General features: G+C 38.3%; 1 protein-coding gene across 3 annotated transcripts in view; it reads right to left on the reverse strand.

Moving 5' to 3' along the window:
* Positions 1-17599, reverse strand: part of LOC137341587 (ATP-binding cassette sub-family D member 2-like) — a 77234-nt gene that overhangs the window by 9100 nt on the left and 50535 nt on the right. For 2 of the 3 annotated variants that reach the window (XM_068004813.1, XM_068004815.1), the window contains 3 exons: positions 14220-14365; positions 5665-5810; positions 591-675 (listed from right to left, as the gene is read on the reverse strand). In XM_068004813.1, the coding sequence (XP_067860914.1) occupies positions 591-675; positions 5665-5810; positions 14220-14365 (377 nt within the window). The remainder of the gene's footprint in view (positions 1-590; positions 676-5664; positions 5811-14219; positions 14366-17599) is intronic. The other variant, XM_068004814.1, reaches the window with a different exon arrangement.

Here is a 17599-nt window from a genome sequence, read left to right on the forward strand (position 1 = left end):
TTTGTGCACAGGACATACCTGGGCAATTTTCCACATTGTCGGGTAGATGCTAATGTTGTAGCTATACTGGAACATTTTGGCTAGAGGCGCTGCTAGTTCTGGAGCACAAGTCTTCAGCACTACAGCCGGGATGTTGTCGGGGCCCATAGCCTTGGTTGTATCCAGTGCACTCGGCCGTTTCTTGATAGCATGTGGAGTGAATTGAATTGGCTTAAGACAGGCACAACCAATAGTTTGCTGTGTACTCTCCATTAATTTCTTTTATACGCTGATGATAGAAATTTATGAGAAGTTTTGTAATACAGTACGAGACATTTTTGTACTTCTAAATTATGAAATATTCTACTGACATGGCTTTGTACTCTGCTGCCTGGAACATGCTGCTAAGTTAAAGAACACTACAGATAACATTAGTGATAACAAAAAAAATCCATGTTGAAATAGAACTACTTTGGTACGACATATGACCAACATAGGATTATAGTAAAGAGAGTTTAAGTTACATGCCATTTAAGTAAACATACTTGATCTGTGTTCTTTTCGACCAATTTGGCAAGTAACTTCCAATGTTTACCTTACACCTCACTCACTTGTGATAAAACATTCGTGCCATGCCCATCCTTTGTTTCTCACCCCCAGACAAGACATCCTTCCAATCAGTAACTGCATCCCATCCTACAGCAGCAGAAAATAAAACATGTAAAATGCATTGTAGGTACTATAAGAAAAGAATCAAAATCATTTCTGTTTTTTTTAAATTGAGTAGAATTTTCATCTTTTATTGCTGGCATTTAACTTGCTCAAATGTATTGCATGTATTTGTTCTGGAATGGAATGTATTTTCCTCCTCCCCTCCAATATACTGAACATATGCTCTCCCCTGGTTACCATTTTAAAAGTGCCATCAATGGAAAATAGATCAGGTTTAAAAAAAAGAGAAAAACACTTGAGTGTTAAAGTTTATTTATGAAAAATAAAATACATCCTGGGGAAAGATTCCATGGCCCCAATTGTAACGGGGGGCCACATTTCGGCTGGTGAGGTTTGAGATCAGTTCAAAACTCACCCGTTGCAGCATAAGTGAAGCCTGTGGTATTTTAACTGCCGTTTCCCACTCTGGCCTATTAGTAAAAGTTGCAGTCGGATCCCGATGATGTCACCGACACGCGTATGCTAAAAATTACCACTAGCTTCGAGAGGGTGTCCTTGCCGCCTGCAGTAAAAATCCCAGCAGGTTAGTCCCGGCAGCTCCAGGGCAGGTAATTGACCTGGGGGAATTTAACTGCCCAGCCTGGTCACCTCCATTTTCTTTTTCACCAATTGCATTTACACCAGCTTGCAGCAGGTTTTAGTGTAACTGATCATTTCACCCTTTGTGTTATGGGATAATTGTGCTATCTAATCCAGTAAGAGCTGGCATCTTCCCTTTCATATGGAACAAATATTACGTTCCCAGTTTCTAATGGGGAGGTGACAATATCATTGTGAAATTTAATATTTCAGTATTATCCATCTTTGTTCTCTATACTGTATGTGTTCTAGAGTTTTATTAAAATACATTGATTTATCCTGGCTTAATAATTTTCCTATGTTTAGTATCCATCTGGAATAAATTCCCTCTCACCCCAGAAAAACCCATATATTATTAGACGTTTTAAGTGCTGTTGGTGGACGAAAGTACCCTTTTTAACTTTTTAAGGTGTATACTTCCCCCTTTCCCCATACACATCATTACTCAAAAGAGTAATTGGATCACTAGTTGTTGACACTATAATGAGTCGTCTAAGGGAAAAGTCCAAGTTGACTTACTCTCTGCTTGCCCTTCTGGGAAGCACGTGGGCACATCCTGTCACTATATACGTAGAACTTAATACATGAAAGTGTTGCATCATGAACCCCCGTTACAATTGGGGCCATGGAATCTTTCCCCAGGATGTATTTTATTTTTCATAAATAAACTTTAACACTCAAGTGTTTTTCTCTTTTTTTAAACCTGATCTATTTTCCATTGATGGCACTTTTAAAGTGTTGCATCAGCCTTGAATTAATTAAGCTTGGAAATATTTTGGGAAAATTCAGCTTTATTTTGGAGTGGGATTTAGGTGGAATTTTGGGGACGACCAAAAGAAAAATTGCAGTTTTGAATTCTATATGAAATGTACATATACATGTTTTTACTGTGCCTGGTTTTGACATTACTAACTGCCATTTCTAATAGCCCACAAAATAAGTTAATTAACCATGATTTTTTTTAAAAACACACAAACTTTGTAGCTCCATGTTTCCCCTGGCACTCAATATAGATTGATCGTACCTTGAACATTAATTTGAGTTGCAGTTGCTCAATCTAAACCAATGCAAAGATTTTTTGTCCCTTTGAGTTAATGATCGCTGCCAAGGTATAGTGTAAATAAGGTGAATGTTTTGCTGATGGGAGATACAGTCGCTCAAAAAGGAAATATTTGTTCCAAACATCACATTTTCTTATTGTAGAAAGTGCTGTTTTTACAAAAAAAAATGCATCCATTTACATAGTGACTCTATGTAATTAATTTTTTCAGCTTATTGTCTGAATCCTTCAGCTATTTTACTAGCTGAAACAAGCACTCTTTCCTTTGTACCGTTTATTTAAAGACTGAGGTGCTGGAAGGATCTTTTTCGATAAGGCCTTGTTCTGGATTATCTCTCCAGTTCTTTTAAAGGGACCAGCAAAAGAAAAAACTAAAATAAGAATTTACATACACAATAACAATAAAGATCTAAATACTTGGGATCAGAGACAAAGGAATAGGAGAAACAGTGCTTTGTACATGGAGAATGATCTCACTCAGACAGCTAGGTGCCAAAGGTAGTAATGTAACATTCATCCTCATTTGTTCTTCCTCTGCACTTGAATGAACTATATGAAGGTAATACTATAACAGCAGTGGGTACCTGATTTAATTTTTAGGCTAACTTGCAACACAAACGTGTAAAAGACATTTTATCTTTAGCGTACATTTCAAAATAACAACGATCAGTAAAAGTAGATTGTTCCATATAGCTGCTTTTCAGATAGAGTACAAAGAAACTATCCATGTTGGTCTCAGAAATGGCCATAACATAAATAAAATAAACCTTCACTTTGTCTGCTAACATACTACAAAGAATACATTCTACTGCTCATCTTGTTGTTAACTGTATCCATGTGATTTATATCAATTAGTGCTAATTGTAATCAGGTGGTGCATATCAATTGGGAACTCTCGTATCCATTTATGAGAGCTGATCTAGGGTGTGGTGTGGGTGTAATGTGGAGCTCTGTGAATAAAAGCTTGGAAGCAACTGAAGACTAGGCTCTAGTATTCTATCCATCATCACCTGGCTATCCAATTTATAAGACTGTCATATGTTTCCTAATGTGAGTTCATCTAGAATTTTGTTAACAAAACAAAATAATCACTCAAGACTGTTGCACAGATTTAGTTCTATGTATAAAGCACAGGTACTATAACCATCAAGAAAATTATGTTTACTCTCCTGTTAGAATAAATGTAGTAACAGATAAACTTAGGTACCATAATTTTCTGTAAGAAAAATGAATTTTAGTCAAAAACTTTGGGTATGGTCTTAGAATAAAGGGAAATGGACCACATGCATGCAAGTATCCGGTCAATTTTGCATTTGTGTGTTGCCATGCAGAACCCTACCCATTGGGAACACTAATTGGGAAATCATGTACATGCAGCTCACAATATTCCATCCATTAATTTTAATGGATAGAAAATCATGGATGGCATGAAAGAATTGAATCATATGTACTCCTGGCTGGCGAGGTTCCCCATTGGGAGAACAAAGAGGATAATTTACCCTACACCCTTTGTGTTTCATGCCAGGGAACTGATAGTCCATCAAAGCTCAAGTGTCTGCACCATGGCTGCAGTGGAACCTGATTGCTTATGTAATGCACTACCGCATTTTGTCAAGAATCTCACCAATTGCCTATATATCTTTTCCATAAAGAGCAATGTGGCTCAACATACTACTTGAAGTTCATCTATTAATGTGCTAATTGGCACATGATTCAGTGTAAAGGCTCAGGCCCAAGTCTCTTGGTAAGCTGGAAACAAATTACACACTAGAGAAGGTTATGGAATGCAACGTGAGAAGCCAGCACAAACTATGTCAGTAACTTACTCCAAAAGCTAAGTGACAAGATGTGCAATACTTAAATCTGCCCTCTGGAACTGGCCGACACAATTGTCAGGGAACTGGGACAAAGCTCGAATAGAAGTAATAATACTGACATAAATTTCAGCTGACGAACTTAATGTGGAAAATAAAATATCGCTTTTCAAAATTTATAATTATTGCAAACTGAAACCAAAATGGCAAAGGAAGCTAACATAATAGCAGGAATTTAAAAAAAAAATTTTGTACGATTTTTGTGTTCATCAAGTTAAAGGATGTTAACAACGGGCAATGAAAAACTTACCATTTCAAGGAATCAATGTCAGCATCACACACTATCAGTTCAATTATTAGATGCGGAGTAAAGTTCTCTTTACCCTGGCCCAGAGTTACGCACTGTCAGCCTCAGCCCAATCTCAGAACAGCATTTCCTACTGTACCAATGTGATATTTGCCATTGCCCTCACCAGCCATTCTGTGATCTTGCTAAGTAAGATTACGAATAAACTACCAATTAGTACTGAATTAAGGGAAATGATGTGCTTTATGGTTTAATAACAACAAGATTCAACTGGCTCAACATATATCATGTAGGCGCCTTAGTGTCAGCAGAAACTTTTGATCATACCAGTCTATTGGGAATTGGAACACAATCCCAGGGGCAAAAGACCAGTGTCTAACCCACTGCACTTTCAGGTCCCCCATAAATGCACTAAGTTCCTTCCCACAAAGTTTGAACTAACTAAAAAAAAAACTCACTAATGAGGTAAATAACAGACTATGAAAATCTAGGAGGTTTTCCAAAAAGACCATTCTTGCGAGAAGTAGTGGAAGAAGTCGAAGGATGATTAACAGTCTGACAGGCCATGACATGAACTGGCTGTAACAATTTTTATACCAGCCTATAAAGGTAGTTAGTACTATAAAGCAGGAGGGTTGTATGAGCACCCACTACCCAAACGTGGGGGGGGGGGGGGGGGAGGGGAGGGGAGGGGGGAGAAGGGGGAGGGGGGGGAAGGGGGAGGGGGTGAAGGGGGAGGGGGGGGAAGGGGGAGGGGGAGAAGGGGAACACCCAGGTCCACTGGACGTGAGTATCCTGCTGGACGTCAACCTAGAATTAGGAGCCGGAGCTCCGGTCTCCAAATGCCGGGACTGTCTGCAGTAGGGTGCGAAGTCCGAGGCGGGAATGCTACCACTAAGCCGGAGGCTCGCTTCTAGCGTCTGGTGATAGTTGACATGACAAATCTGAATGCAAAATGTGGACATAGAAATTTACAATGGGAAAAGTCGACACAAAATTGTAGTCAAAAATAGTGACAAAAGGATGTGAGGTTTGTGGAGAGGAAGTATCTAAGATTTTTAATATATTGATATAGATCAAATTCATCTATAAAGTACAAACTTGGAAGCAAACAGCAACAAGTTTTGACAATTAAAATATCTTACAGAAATGCTCTCTAACAAAATAATACATTTGTGCAACCACACTCATACCTCCCTCTCTCTGTACTATGTGATTCAGGTGAACAATGTCTAGTATATGCTCCAGATCCAGATCTGTGTACCCTTTCTCACTCATGTCTTCCACAGAGTCCGGGTAGATAACCTGATCTCTTAGAGTTCCAACAGACATGTAAGGCCTGTGAACCCAAATAAAAAGTCAATCAATTGATAAACAATACAAAATTCCATAAGTTTATACTGTACTAATGTTAGAAATTGAAGAGGTACCATCCTTGTGAAAAAGTGTTTTGTTTGGGAGGGAGAAGACTTGCAAAATAAATTTCCTAGTTGCAATGATGTTGCACAATTTATTTTGGTCCAATTTACACCATTGCACAACATGTTATAAATAAATGCAACAACACATTTTATTCATGAAGATGATACCCCTTTTAAATGGCTGTGTTTCCTTTTCAACTAGAAAGGAAGTTTATTGTTAAAAGATTCTAGTGAATAAGTACAGTATCAAAGAAATAAGGTCTTCCAGTCCAGTTTGATACTAGTTTACTATTCACTGATTTTAATTTTAGCATCACTCATTTTTCACATTGCTTGTTTATCTATTCAATCTGTCTATATAAACAACTGAAGAAGCTTTGAGCAGAATAGTAAAGAAAACAATAAATTCCAACAAAAATATTAACTTTTGAATGTGCATTTTTGTAACATTAATATTTTAAAAAGAAACCCGTACTTTGTCCATCATTTGGTCTCAAATTTGCGAAGCGTGCTCAGTTAAGAGCCTGGGATGATTTAAATTCCATAAGTACCTCTATCAATGCTCTGAGAACAGTAATCAGTAGTCTTAAGGTTAGTCTAAATTTCTAAAACTACTTATTTTTCAATAATCAGGTTAGCAATTAATTGAAGTGAGCAGTGTGTCTCTATTGCTGGTAATAATCATGAGTGACAAGTTGAATGTCAATACTGATGTTTAATCCATTTTATCTTCCACTATTTTAAAAAGCTATTAAGGTAGAAATTTAAACCAGCCCATTAAGTAATATTGAACTATGTACTTGATATTTCAAGAATGGTGATGCAGCACACTGGAGCGCTAACATGGAAAGGCTAAGCTACCCCTCACTATGTTTAGTTATCAATTTCATCTTCAAGGAACATTCAATGGGGAATCTCCACTGGATTCCTTTCACATGCGTCATGGTGGTCACCCACCTGGGCTCTTGAATGCAACAGGTGTGTAGAAGGACCAGTAAATGGGAAAAATAAAAGGATATAACTTTTAAACAAATATTTACATACATGTTTGTCTGTATATATCCGTAATGTTCAAGTTGAATTCCCATTGATTGGATTTTCAAGAGAAGGTAAAATTTACTGGAATGGCAAAAGGTATTTTACATAAAGATGTGAGGTATTAAAGATGTGATATATTCTTAATAACCCAGATGAAAATAAAATTGATGAGGTATTGAAATAAATGTTCCAATATATTTTATATCACACTTGTATATAAGAAACATGGATGGCAAGTGATTGAGTATATAATTTGACCCTGTAATGAGGTACCAACCAAAACCCTCTCCTTCCTGCAACAATGAATTATTGAGTCTTTGTTTCTCATGAGACAAGCCAATCACTAGCTTAGCAAATATCCTCTGTTTATACCTTAAAAACAGGCAACTTTTGTCACTGTACTTCATAAATACTTTCAGCAGAAAATCAACTCAGTGAACTTCAGCAAAGTGCAGGGCTGACCAACCAATGTCTTGCGAGCTGCTCGCTCTCCTGTGGCTCCTTGATTGCTCTGTTTAGATGTCCTGCCTGTGCACTCAATCCCGTTGGAAAAATTGCAGAATAGTAAATGACACAGCCAGACACAACAAGCACTTTCCTTCTATACTGACGAAACAAAACTATATATATTTTGAATTAATTGTAATACTTAGACTATTTACTGTTTGACGGTGTCCTCACAACACGCTAATTAAGATGGGGATTCTAAACTCAAGTTTCACCTTTCCAAAAAATAAAACTTTTCTTCTTTTCGTGAGAGTATTACGTTATTTTAGGAAATATATTTTAGTGACTCTAACCCCACCCTACAACCCCAAATGCTACAATTGGTTTCAGATGGTTAAGAGAAATAATTTAGTGTGTAATACCTATATCTCAAATATAGGCAATTATCTTCCTGATTTCAGCAAGGTTGCATGAAGTGCTTATAGGCTGTAGAAGGTAGACTCTTTGTAAAATAGTTCTTTTAAGTTATTTGTTTACTTTGGAGGGGATGAATCAATAAGACTTTTGTTGTAGTATCCAATGTACAAGTATTGAACTTTATGTTTGATTAAAAGTTTGACATTAGGTTTTTCTTTCCAGTTTATCATTTGGAATACTTAAGCTTTTCCATTCTGCTGACACGGACACTGGTGTTATGCTTTGTTTCTCTTTCTCATTTACAAAATTGACCTGAAGGATAAATCTCTGTAACTCAAGATAAGAACATAATTTATGCCCACCCTAAATCCTAAACCAATTGAGAACAGCCATAGAAAATTACCCAGATAATTTCTTGTGATAGAATCTGTGTGTCCAATACAGTAATCATACTTAGAAAAATGGAACTGTACAATCCTTGTCCATTCTTATGACACACAATAGGAATGGTCATGAGTGAAAAAGAGGTTTGGTAACTGGACCTGTTGTACTACAAATGTTTTCAGTTTATTGGAGCTGAAAATTGTAGATGTTCCATTCCTTGCATTTCCATGATAACTAATGGAAAAGATCTAGTTTTATTTGAGGTGAAATTCCAATTTTTCTTGTTAGTAAAAACCGTTACATTAACAAGGAAAATTTGGAAAACATGTATGCATAGATCATGGTTTTATTTCTTAACTAACAATGACTCCAGAAAGAAATATGCCTGCCCAAAACAGTACTAATTTATCTATTCTTCTGCTATGGAATGATATTTGATTCATCTAATTTTAGCCTTAATTTGCCACCATGTCCGATGGAGAAGTGGCTGCTATGTGTATTCTGCTCAACACCCAACCGATCCAGAGTCAGGCAATGGAACAAAAAGGAGGATGGCAATGCTGTGTATGTTACAATCACAAACTTTCATGGCTACTTGCCTCTGCAGTAGCAAAAAAAGGGTAAAGGCTAATAGTGTAACCTGGAGTGGAGGCACCAGGTTCATGAGCCATAGAGTTGCTGCCAGTAACTGTATATGAAAGGAATGAATGAGAGATGGGAATAGAAGAGTAATGGAAAAAGGGAATGAGAAAAGGGGAACAAGAGCAAGGGATAAGAAACAAGTAAGCAATGAGAAAAAACAGATGGAAGGAGAGAAAGAGGGAGAAATAGTTAATTAGACAAGGAGTGGGAATTGAGATATTGAAGAAAAGGAAGAGGGAAGGAGATGAAGGTGGAATGAGACACAGACAGATAGAATGAGGAAGGCAGAAAGAATGAATGAGAGGGGGGAAAGGGAATGAGAGACAGACAGGTAATGCGAGAGAGAGAGAGAGAGAGAAGTGAAAGGGGAAGAGGAGAAATAAAGGAGAGAGAAGAAATGAAAGTACAATCCAGATGTGAAGTAAATAGATGGAAACAAAGCTAGTCAAAACCCACATTGATAGCTTCAGTTTCAAAACTTGCATGGTGTACTTGTAGTTATAGTAGGTTCAATTTTTGGAGATTGTCTCAATGCACGCACGAATCATAAATCAGGTATGGAGATCTGCGCACCCAATTCGCTGTGTTCCAATGAATGAGAATCTGCATCGGCAGCTGAGCCTCCAAAAATGTCCTTGTGAGACTATCAATACACATACTAGTATATACTAAACAAAAAACTTTAGCCCTTTTAAATCAAAATGTAAATCTTTTTTCAGCTCTTCAGATTTGAAAGTTTGGCCACCCCGGATATAGCGGAAAGCCTTCAAAGTCCCACCTCTGATTTGTCGGAATCCTTACAGTGTGCCATTAGACTTGTGTGTTTGATTAGGCTGTAAATCTTTAAAGAAGATGCTCTAATTAAATCAGCTACTTCTTCGTGCTTTAAAGGAATACTCCAAGATAAGACAGCATACTAGCCTTAGATTTGTAACTTAATGCTGTAACCATATCCAACATTCGTTCACTTGTATTGAAGGAAATAAAAGCCTGAAGAGGGAAATACAAATGCTAAAGGCACAACATTGGTGGTGCATTTGTTGAGGGTCCAGGGTAATTTCCTTTTTAAAATCATTAAATAAAAAGGCTGTAAGAGTTTGGGGGCATGTCCCATGCTCGAGTGAGGCTTGCACATTCTCCTCGGTGCTCTATTTCATCTGTATTGATTGCAATGAGTATGGAGATTACATCATTGTGATCTGAAGGACAAATGGGAAGTAAAGGCAGAATTTCACCTCAACACTGGGAATACATAACACACAGATGAGATGCAGCAGGAGCGCACTTCAGTAGAATGAACTGTTTGCTTCTGTTTGATCAAACTTTGGAAAATATAATGAACAAGTGACTTTTGTGTGACCCAAAATTCACACAAATCCTATGCAATGTTTTGCAAACAGCTCACTACACAGAAAAAAAGCACAATAAAACTGCAAGAATATTTGCAATGCACAAGTATTTTGAAGATCTGGAGGTGGTCTGAAGAAAAGAACAATCGAAATCTTTAAATAAGTTGAAATGACTTCTATCACCTTGTTGGCATTTAGTTTGTATTAAAAGATGCTGGTATGGTAAAAATGTGGGAGAACTAAAAATAACTGTGCACAAATAAATAATGAATCAAATGCCAACCTCTGCATCATAAGCTATAGTAACAAGGGCCATTAGTTTTTCTATTGTTCCTCATCCAATTTTACACATTGCAGCTGTACACACTTTGAAATGTTCCAGACAAAACTTCTCATACATATCTGCCAACCTAGAAAACTAGCAAAAGCTGACCAGCAGCTTATAAATCACCATCAATGCCCCCAAAAAGCTGATAACTCAAGAACAACCCTGATTATGAGCCTATCATATGTAAAACTAAGTAGTTACATAGATTTGTAACTTATGCTGTAACCATACCCAACATTTGTTTACTTCTGTTGGAGGAAATAAAAGCCTGAAGGGGGAAATACAAATGCTGAAGGCACAAAATTGGTGGTGCACTTGTAAAGGGTCCAAGGTCATACTGCTCCAGAAAATTTTGAATTTTTACATTAAAACTTTGCATTCCGGTTAATTTTCAGTACTTTTATACTTCAGAATTGATGGACAATTAATGTAAAAAAAAGGAAACAAAGTAACACTCGGATTATCCACAGAACAAACAGAGCGTCAATCTCCTATATCCTACCAACCCCCCTCCCCAGAGGCAGAGGCAATCTATCTCCTCTGGACTCAGTTCCCAGAAACAATGCATTCTATCCAATGCCCCGCTATTTCACACAGGCACTCTCTCCTCCTCCAATCCTCCGAGTTCTTGCTGGCACTCTTCTTCCATTCCCTGTCAATTCAACATGGCATTCTTCTCTTCCAAACTAGTTTAAGCAGGTACTCTTCTTGAACCCCATCACTCAAGGTGGCAATACTCGACTTTTACCTTCCTATTTAAGCCACCACTCTTCTTACTTGCCTCCTGCACTCTCTCGCTTTGCTCCCCGAGTACATGCTTCTTTTGAGTCCCTCTCGGTTAATGCCGGCATTCTCCTTCCTCCTTGCTGAAGTATGCATTGGCAGCAATCAATTCCATTATCAGGGAATTGGGGTCAGAGTGGAAATGAGGGGAGAGGGGCTGACACATAAAGCAGGCCCCCAGAACACTGACAGTCAGTGTAAAACACTGATGGTTGTCATTTATGCTCATGTTCCATTACTTAAGAGTGATTGTAACAATTCTTAAGAATCTAGTTCTTACAGCAGATTATATTGAAAATTATGTTCAATAATAGGTGCATTATTGTGTTCACAGTAATAATATATTTTAACTGGTCACTAGACTATTCAATCTAGATAGTAGGAGGCTAGAACTGTAACTAACCTTAGAAGGATTTACTGCATTGTGCTTTATCAGGTCAAGAATGCATAATTGTAAGTGATTTTTCTGAGCTAAGCATCAAATAATCCTCCCTTACTCTGCATGTCACTGCTTTGCAACTATAAGACAGGGTCCTATTCCCTCTTGTATCTCTTTCTGTTCACTGTCAAATACAACAGCAACTGCAATCTAAACTATTAAGCATGTAGCACTATACATACAGAAAATAGATATTTCATTCCTAAAAACTGAACTAAATGACAAATGATAGATCAAAAGGGGGAAAATGTTTCAAACTTATTCAATTAAAGTTGATCTGGTAACCAGCCCAGCCTATTCTGGGCTTAAATTCTATTCCCACTTATTAAGAAGCAAAGAAAGAAAGAAAGAAAGAACTTACATTTATATAGCTCCTTTCATAACCTCAGGACATCCCAAAGCAATGAAGTACTTTGGAAGTCCAGTCACTGTTATAATGTAGGAAATGCAGCAGCCAATTTGCACACAGCAAGGTCCCACAAACAGCAATGAAATAAATGACCAGATCATCTGTTTTAGGTATTGGTTGAGGGATAAATGTTAGCCAGGACATCAGGAGAACTCTCCTGCTCTTCTTCAGATAGTGCTGTGGGATCTTTTGCATCCTCCTTAGAGGGCAGACTTCAACATCTCATCTGAAAGAAGGAACCTCCAACAATGCAGCACTCCCTCAGTATTGCACTGAAGTGTTAAACCTAGATCTTGTGGACAAGTCTCTGGAGCTGAACTTGAACCCACTGCCCTATGACTTAGAGGTGAGTATGCTACCACTGAGTGTGGATTTCACTCCTGTCGGTTTTGGGCGGGGGAGACTGTCCTGGATTATTTAAATGAAGCCCAAGAGTTAAAATGGCCTCGGCCTCATGCTGAGCTCTCCATGGGGGTTTCCCTCCCGTCCCGCACCCCCGCCCGCCCCAAACGTGCCCGCAGTAAAAATCGACCCATAATTTCCTGTTCTTCTAAAAGACTCCGATTACTCAAATATTAAGCATGGATCTTTGATTCCCCACAGATTTCCTATTAATTGATAAAACGTATGGTCCCAGAATAGGAAAACATGTTTATGCACTTTTGGAAGGACTGCCTTACTCCAAGAAATCTGATTATGGGGTAATCTGATAAATTTAATGATTTCAAACTTCTCTATGATCTCCCAAACCAGCCAATATTTTTGAAGAAACGAAGCAGCATATTTGGGAATGTTCTTGAAGTCAGACAACACAATCATTACCTAAAATACTACTGAACCATGTATTTAAGCATAATCTTAGCTCCAACATACTATTCACACCGGGTGGAACAAAGAAACAGACAGATCTAAAAAAGACTGACTGGGATGTAACTAAATGATCCCGCAGTAATATTATCCCATTAACAGAAGAATAAGATTGATATGTATATTGTTATGCCCAACGGGCAGACTTTACTCTAACATGTCAATGCTACAGTTTACTGAATGTATGCCAAACATCCTGGTGCGTTTTCTCAAATTTAGGTTGAGACCAGGAATGTTTTGATGCTGGTAATCCCAATGGAATCACACAATGTTCTGGTGTTTGCAAGGCATACTACTGCAACTAGCTAGAAAATTGGTAACGTCTACTCCAAAGAAAAAAAGGCAGAAAAAGAGCGAAATAGCATTGCGTTTATGTCACTGTCAAACATAATTTTTTTGTGAATGTTGGCATTTCTTTTTAATGGCTTTTTTATTTCACAAGCCTTATTTCCAGGCAAATCCTCAGTTTAGTAGAGAAACCAAAATGGCAGCTGAAAGGCTTTTCAAAAAATATCTGAAGCGGTTTCGTTACCATTCTTTCTTTTATTGGAAGATTTTGCTGACTGCTCATTGTTGATTCATTGTTTCATATGTCCTTAATAATTCCTCATTAGTAATTTTTCTACCTGCTTTCCACACATTTCATTCGTATATTCCCTGTCTCCAGTTGCAATTTGTTGTTTTACAAATCCAAAATTTAAGCCAATCAGCTGCAAAAAATTTGAAGAAATACGTGTGATGGCCAATGGGAAACATGTTGGACAAAATGCATACCAGATGCAAAAAGATTGTTTTTAAAAAGATGCATTTAACTACTTATAGATCATTATATGAACATGAGCCTAGTTAAGGTATGACTAGACTACTGTCTAATTTGAGGAGTCTGCTTATTTGTCAAAAGACGTCATAATATTGAGAGTAAACCACTTTTTAAAAAATTATCCCACTTTACACAGCTAACCACTTAATTAGGACAAACATAAGCCAAATTTAAGCAAGAAAATATAATTCCAAAATGTTTTGGGACAAGTATTCACAAGTTTTCTAACTGTTATGAAATAGCATACAGTCTCCTCTCCTTTAATTGTGAACAGAAAAGGGAGTATTTAAAATGAAAACATTATGACAAATTGGTAACTTTCATAGGAAAAAATCTTAAAAGGACATAGGAAGTGTATTTATCAAGATAAATGAAAAGTGTTTCAATGAAACTGAAGCACTCACCTCTGTGGAATATAGAACATGTGCTGAGGAGGTGGTTTATACAAGACCCCTCCATACACTGGCCAAAGACCACTCAATATCCTGAATAAAGAACTTTTTCCACAGCCATTTGGTCCAGTGATAAGGAGATGCATGCCTTCATCTACCTACAAAAAAAAAAATCAGATAAACAACTGCAAATTATTGCATATAGATAATGTTTCTGGCACAAGATTGTGTATAATCCAGAGAAATATATTTATCTGTAAGAAATAAGGTTTTAGTTTATAATCAGTATATTTTGTGACTCTTCCAATTAATATGCTGATGACAGTTAAATTATCCTCCACATGTTGAGCCTTTGGTTTGTGAAGGTGAATAATAGTTAAAAATATAACCAAACACTATTGAATTTGAAAATAAATCTAACATAGATTAGTGACTCATAACTGTTGCTTATTTCCATGCAGAACCTGTTTTTATTTCCATGCAGAAATTACATTAGTACGTTGTGACTGCAATTTAATGCACTTGATAAAATTATTGTTATAGATGTTAAGTTAAATTGAGAGATTAAGAAAGATCTGGACAGGCAGAAAGCAAGTAAGGATATTGTTCAGGATGCAAGAAGGTTATTTGAGGATCTAATTATATGAAAAAATGGATTTAGGAAAAAGGAACAAAAGCAAAAAAGGGAAAGGAAATAAAAGAAAAATGGAAATGACACTTTACAAGGAAGAGGTAATGCATTGGTATGTCTTGAGTTGTTGAGGCCACTTTTAACCGGAGCTCTATAGTTGCTTTGCTATAGAAAACTAAGGGAATAAACCAGCCACCCGACACATCTTTTTTTTCTCCCTATCATGGTTAACCTGAGGCCATTACAATTTCCGGACATGTCTGTCAAAGGTGACTGACACCTAAAGGGGACGAACCCATGAAATACACGTGTCACTCATTGATAAAACTGAAGGGGTTTATTTGAGAATTAAAGGTATATAAGATAGTGTCTTGAGGTATGCTTGGGTATAGTTGTATGTATATGAGTATTCTGGGCTCTCTCTCCAAAACAAAGGGGAGGGAGAAACAAAGAATAATTTATAAAATGGAGGCGTGTTACACAGATGAAAATCTTTTGCACCCCCCCCCCCCCCCCCCGCCGATAAAATCCTCGGTGAACAACTCCGCCCACACCCCAATGGAGCGCTTTCTGCCCCTCTGCCTTGCACACATGAATTCCTGAGTGACAATGCCCACCCCCCCAGCAGGTTTTGGCCCACCCACCCTACACGTTGATGGGAGTCTTTGACCTCCTTCTCTCTAAGTTGATCAAATCTTTGACTCCCACTCCTGCTCCCTCCCTCGATAAAGCCTTCGGCTCCAACCCAGGACAACAAGGAAGTTATCAGTCTTCATCCAACACGTTCACCTACGCAGGTTTTTGGCAACCACCTTGGTGAGCATGTGGTAAGCCATTCTGCCTTCCTCCCCCACCACCCTCTCCCTCCTCCTTCTTTCTTTCCTCCTGTCTATCCTTCTGCCACATCCCCCTCTCTCCAACAGTGCAACAAGAATCCTGTGACTGCATCCGTTGCCATCGAGTTCAAACTGCCTCAGCTCCACTCGCATTCAGCAGGCTCCCCCGACCCCTCCCCACCTCAGATAATTTCCTGACCCTCGGCTAAGCCCCTTCCACCCCTCTCTCCACTCGTCTCGTCTTGTATCCTCCTCCTTGAACTTGCCCTTTCCGTGTCCATCCCCCTCCCCTCTCTCCTGGTCCTCTTATCCTCTCCCACTGTTTTCTCTTTTCTTACATATCTGCCAGCTCCCATTTGCCTTCCCATCTTCCTCTCCTCCTCTATATTGGTTCCAATATTCCCTACCCTCTAACTCTGCTTGACCTGAAAAATTAAAATCGGTCTGGAACAGTGAAGACAATGTAACACCACCACTGGTGGGAAGGTACAATTACAGTGTGGCAAGTTTAGATAGGCAGTTTCCATTATAAATATGGACACTGAAATTTATAATAGAAATATAAAAATAAGGATAAAACAAATGATTATGAAATGGGAAGTGAATTACATCTGTGCACCCTAATCCAATTGTCCACCACCCTCTAACCGCACTTAACCTGAAATTACACTTGGTCTTTACTCCCCAGGTTCAACACCACAGGAGTTCAATTAGTAATTTATTAACAAAATTTGCATTGGTGTGTACTTTCCGTCAACTTGTTCCATTATAAATTTCGAAGTCCATATTTATCATCATGGAAACCACCCATGTAAACTCATCACACTGTAGTTACATGCTTCCCCAAACAATGGAGGTTCTGCAGCAGATGGGAAGGGGAGATAAGAGAGGGAGAGGAAGAAGGGGAGATAGAGGAGAGTGGAAGGGAGGTGGAGAAAGGATGGAGGGTATGAAAGGAAGAGGGAAGGAAAACCAGGGAGCAACTGGTGGGAGGATAATCCCTATTCCTCTGCCAGGGCCAGAATATCTTCTCAGTAGAGAGCCTGGATATAAAATTGGCTCCATTACTGAAGCAGCAAATAACATTTATTTAGATTCCAGTTAATACTTACAAGAACCTTGGTTAGACCATACAAGAGTAATGTTCACAGTTCTGGTCTCCATATTACAAAAAGGATATAGAGGCACTGGAGAATGTGCAAACAAGATTTACTAGGATGATACCAGAACTTAGACATTATAATTATCAGGAAAGACTGAACAGGCTGGGGCTCTTTTCTCTAGAAAAGAGAAGACTCGGGAGTCACCTGATGGAGGTCTTAAAATTATGAAAGGGTTTGATAGGGTAGAAGTAGAGAAGATGTTTCCACTTGTGGGGGAGTCCAAAATTAGGGATCATCAATATAAGATAGTCACTAATATATCCAATAAGGAATTCAGGAGAAACTTCTTTACCCAGAGAGTGGTTAGAATGTGGAACTTGCTACCACATGGAGTAGTTGAGGCGAATAGCACAAATGCATTTAAGGGGAAAGGAATAGAAGGATATGCTGATAGGGTTAGATGAAGTAGGGTGGGAGGAGGCTGCTGTGCAGCATAAACATCAGCATAGACCAGTTGGGTCGAATAGCCTGTTTCTGTGCTGTAAATTCGATGTAAATACCAAGAAATACAAAAGAATAACTAAAGCTTAAGAAACAGCAGACACATTGGGCCAGATTTTGCTGTGAAAATAATGGTGAGGCTAACACCGTTATTTATGCACAAATTGGACAGTAACTTCCAGCAAGCGCACATGCGCAGTTAAATGCGAAAATCCAAAAAGGTGTTGTCCGAGGTGCGCTGCCCCTCCATAAGCTGCCCAAAAACGGCATCTCGCCAGCTGGCTCCCCATTCTAATGTATTGAACAGTGTGAAGTTCCTGT

Source organism: Heptranchias perlo, chromosome 24 (genome assembly GCF_035084215.1).
Source record: "Heptranchias perlo isolate sHepPer1 chromosome 24, sHepPer1.hap1, whole genome shotgun sequence".
NCBI classification, from domain to species: Eukaryota; Metazoa; Chordata; class Chondrichthyes; order Hexanchiformes; family Hexanchidae; genus Heptranchias; species Heptranchias perlo.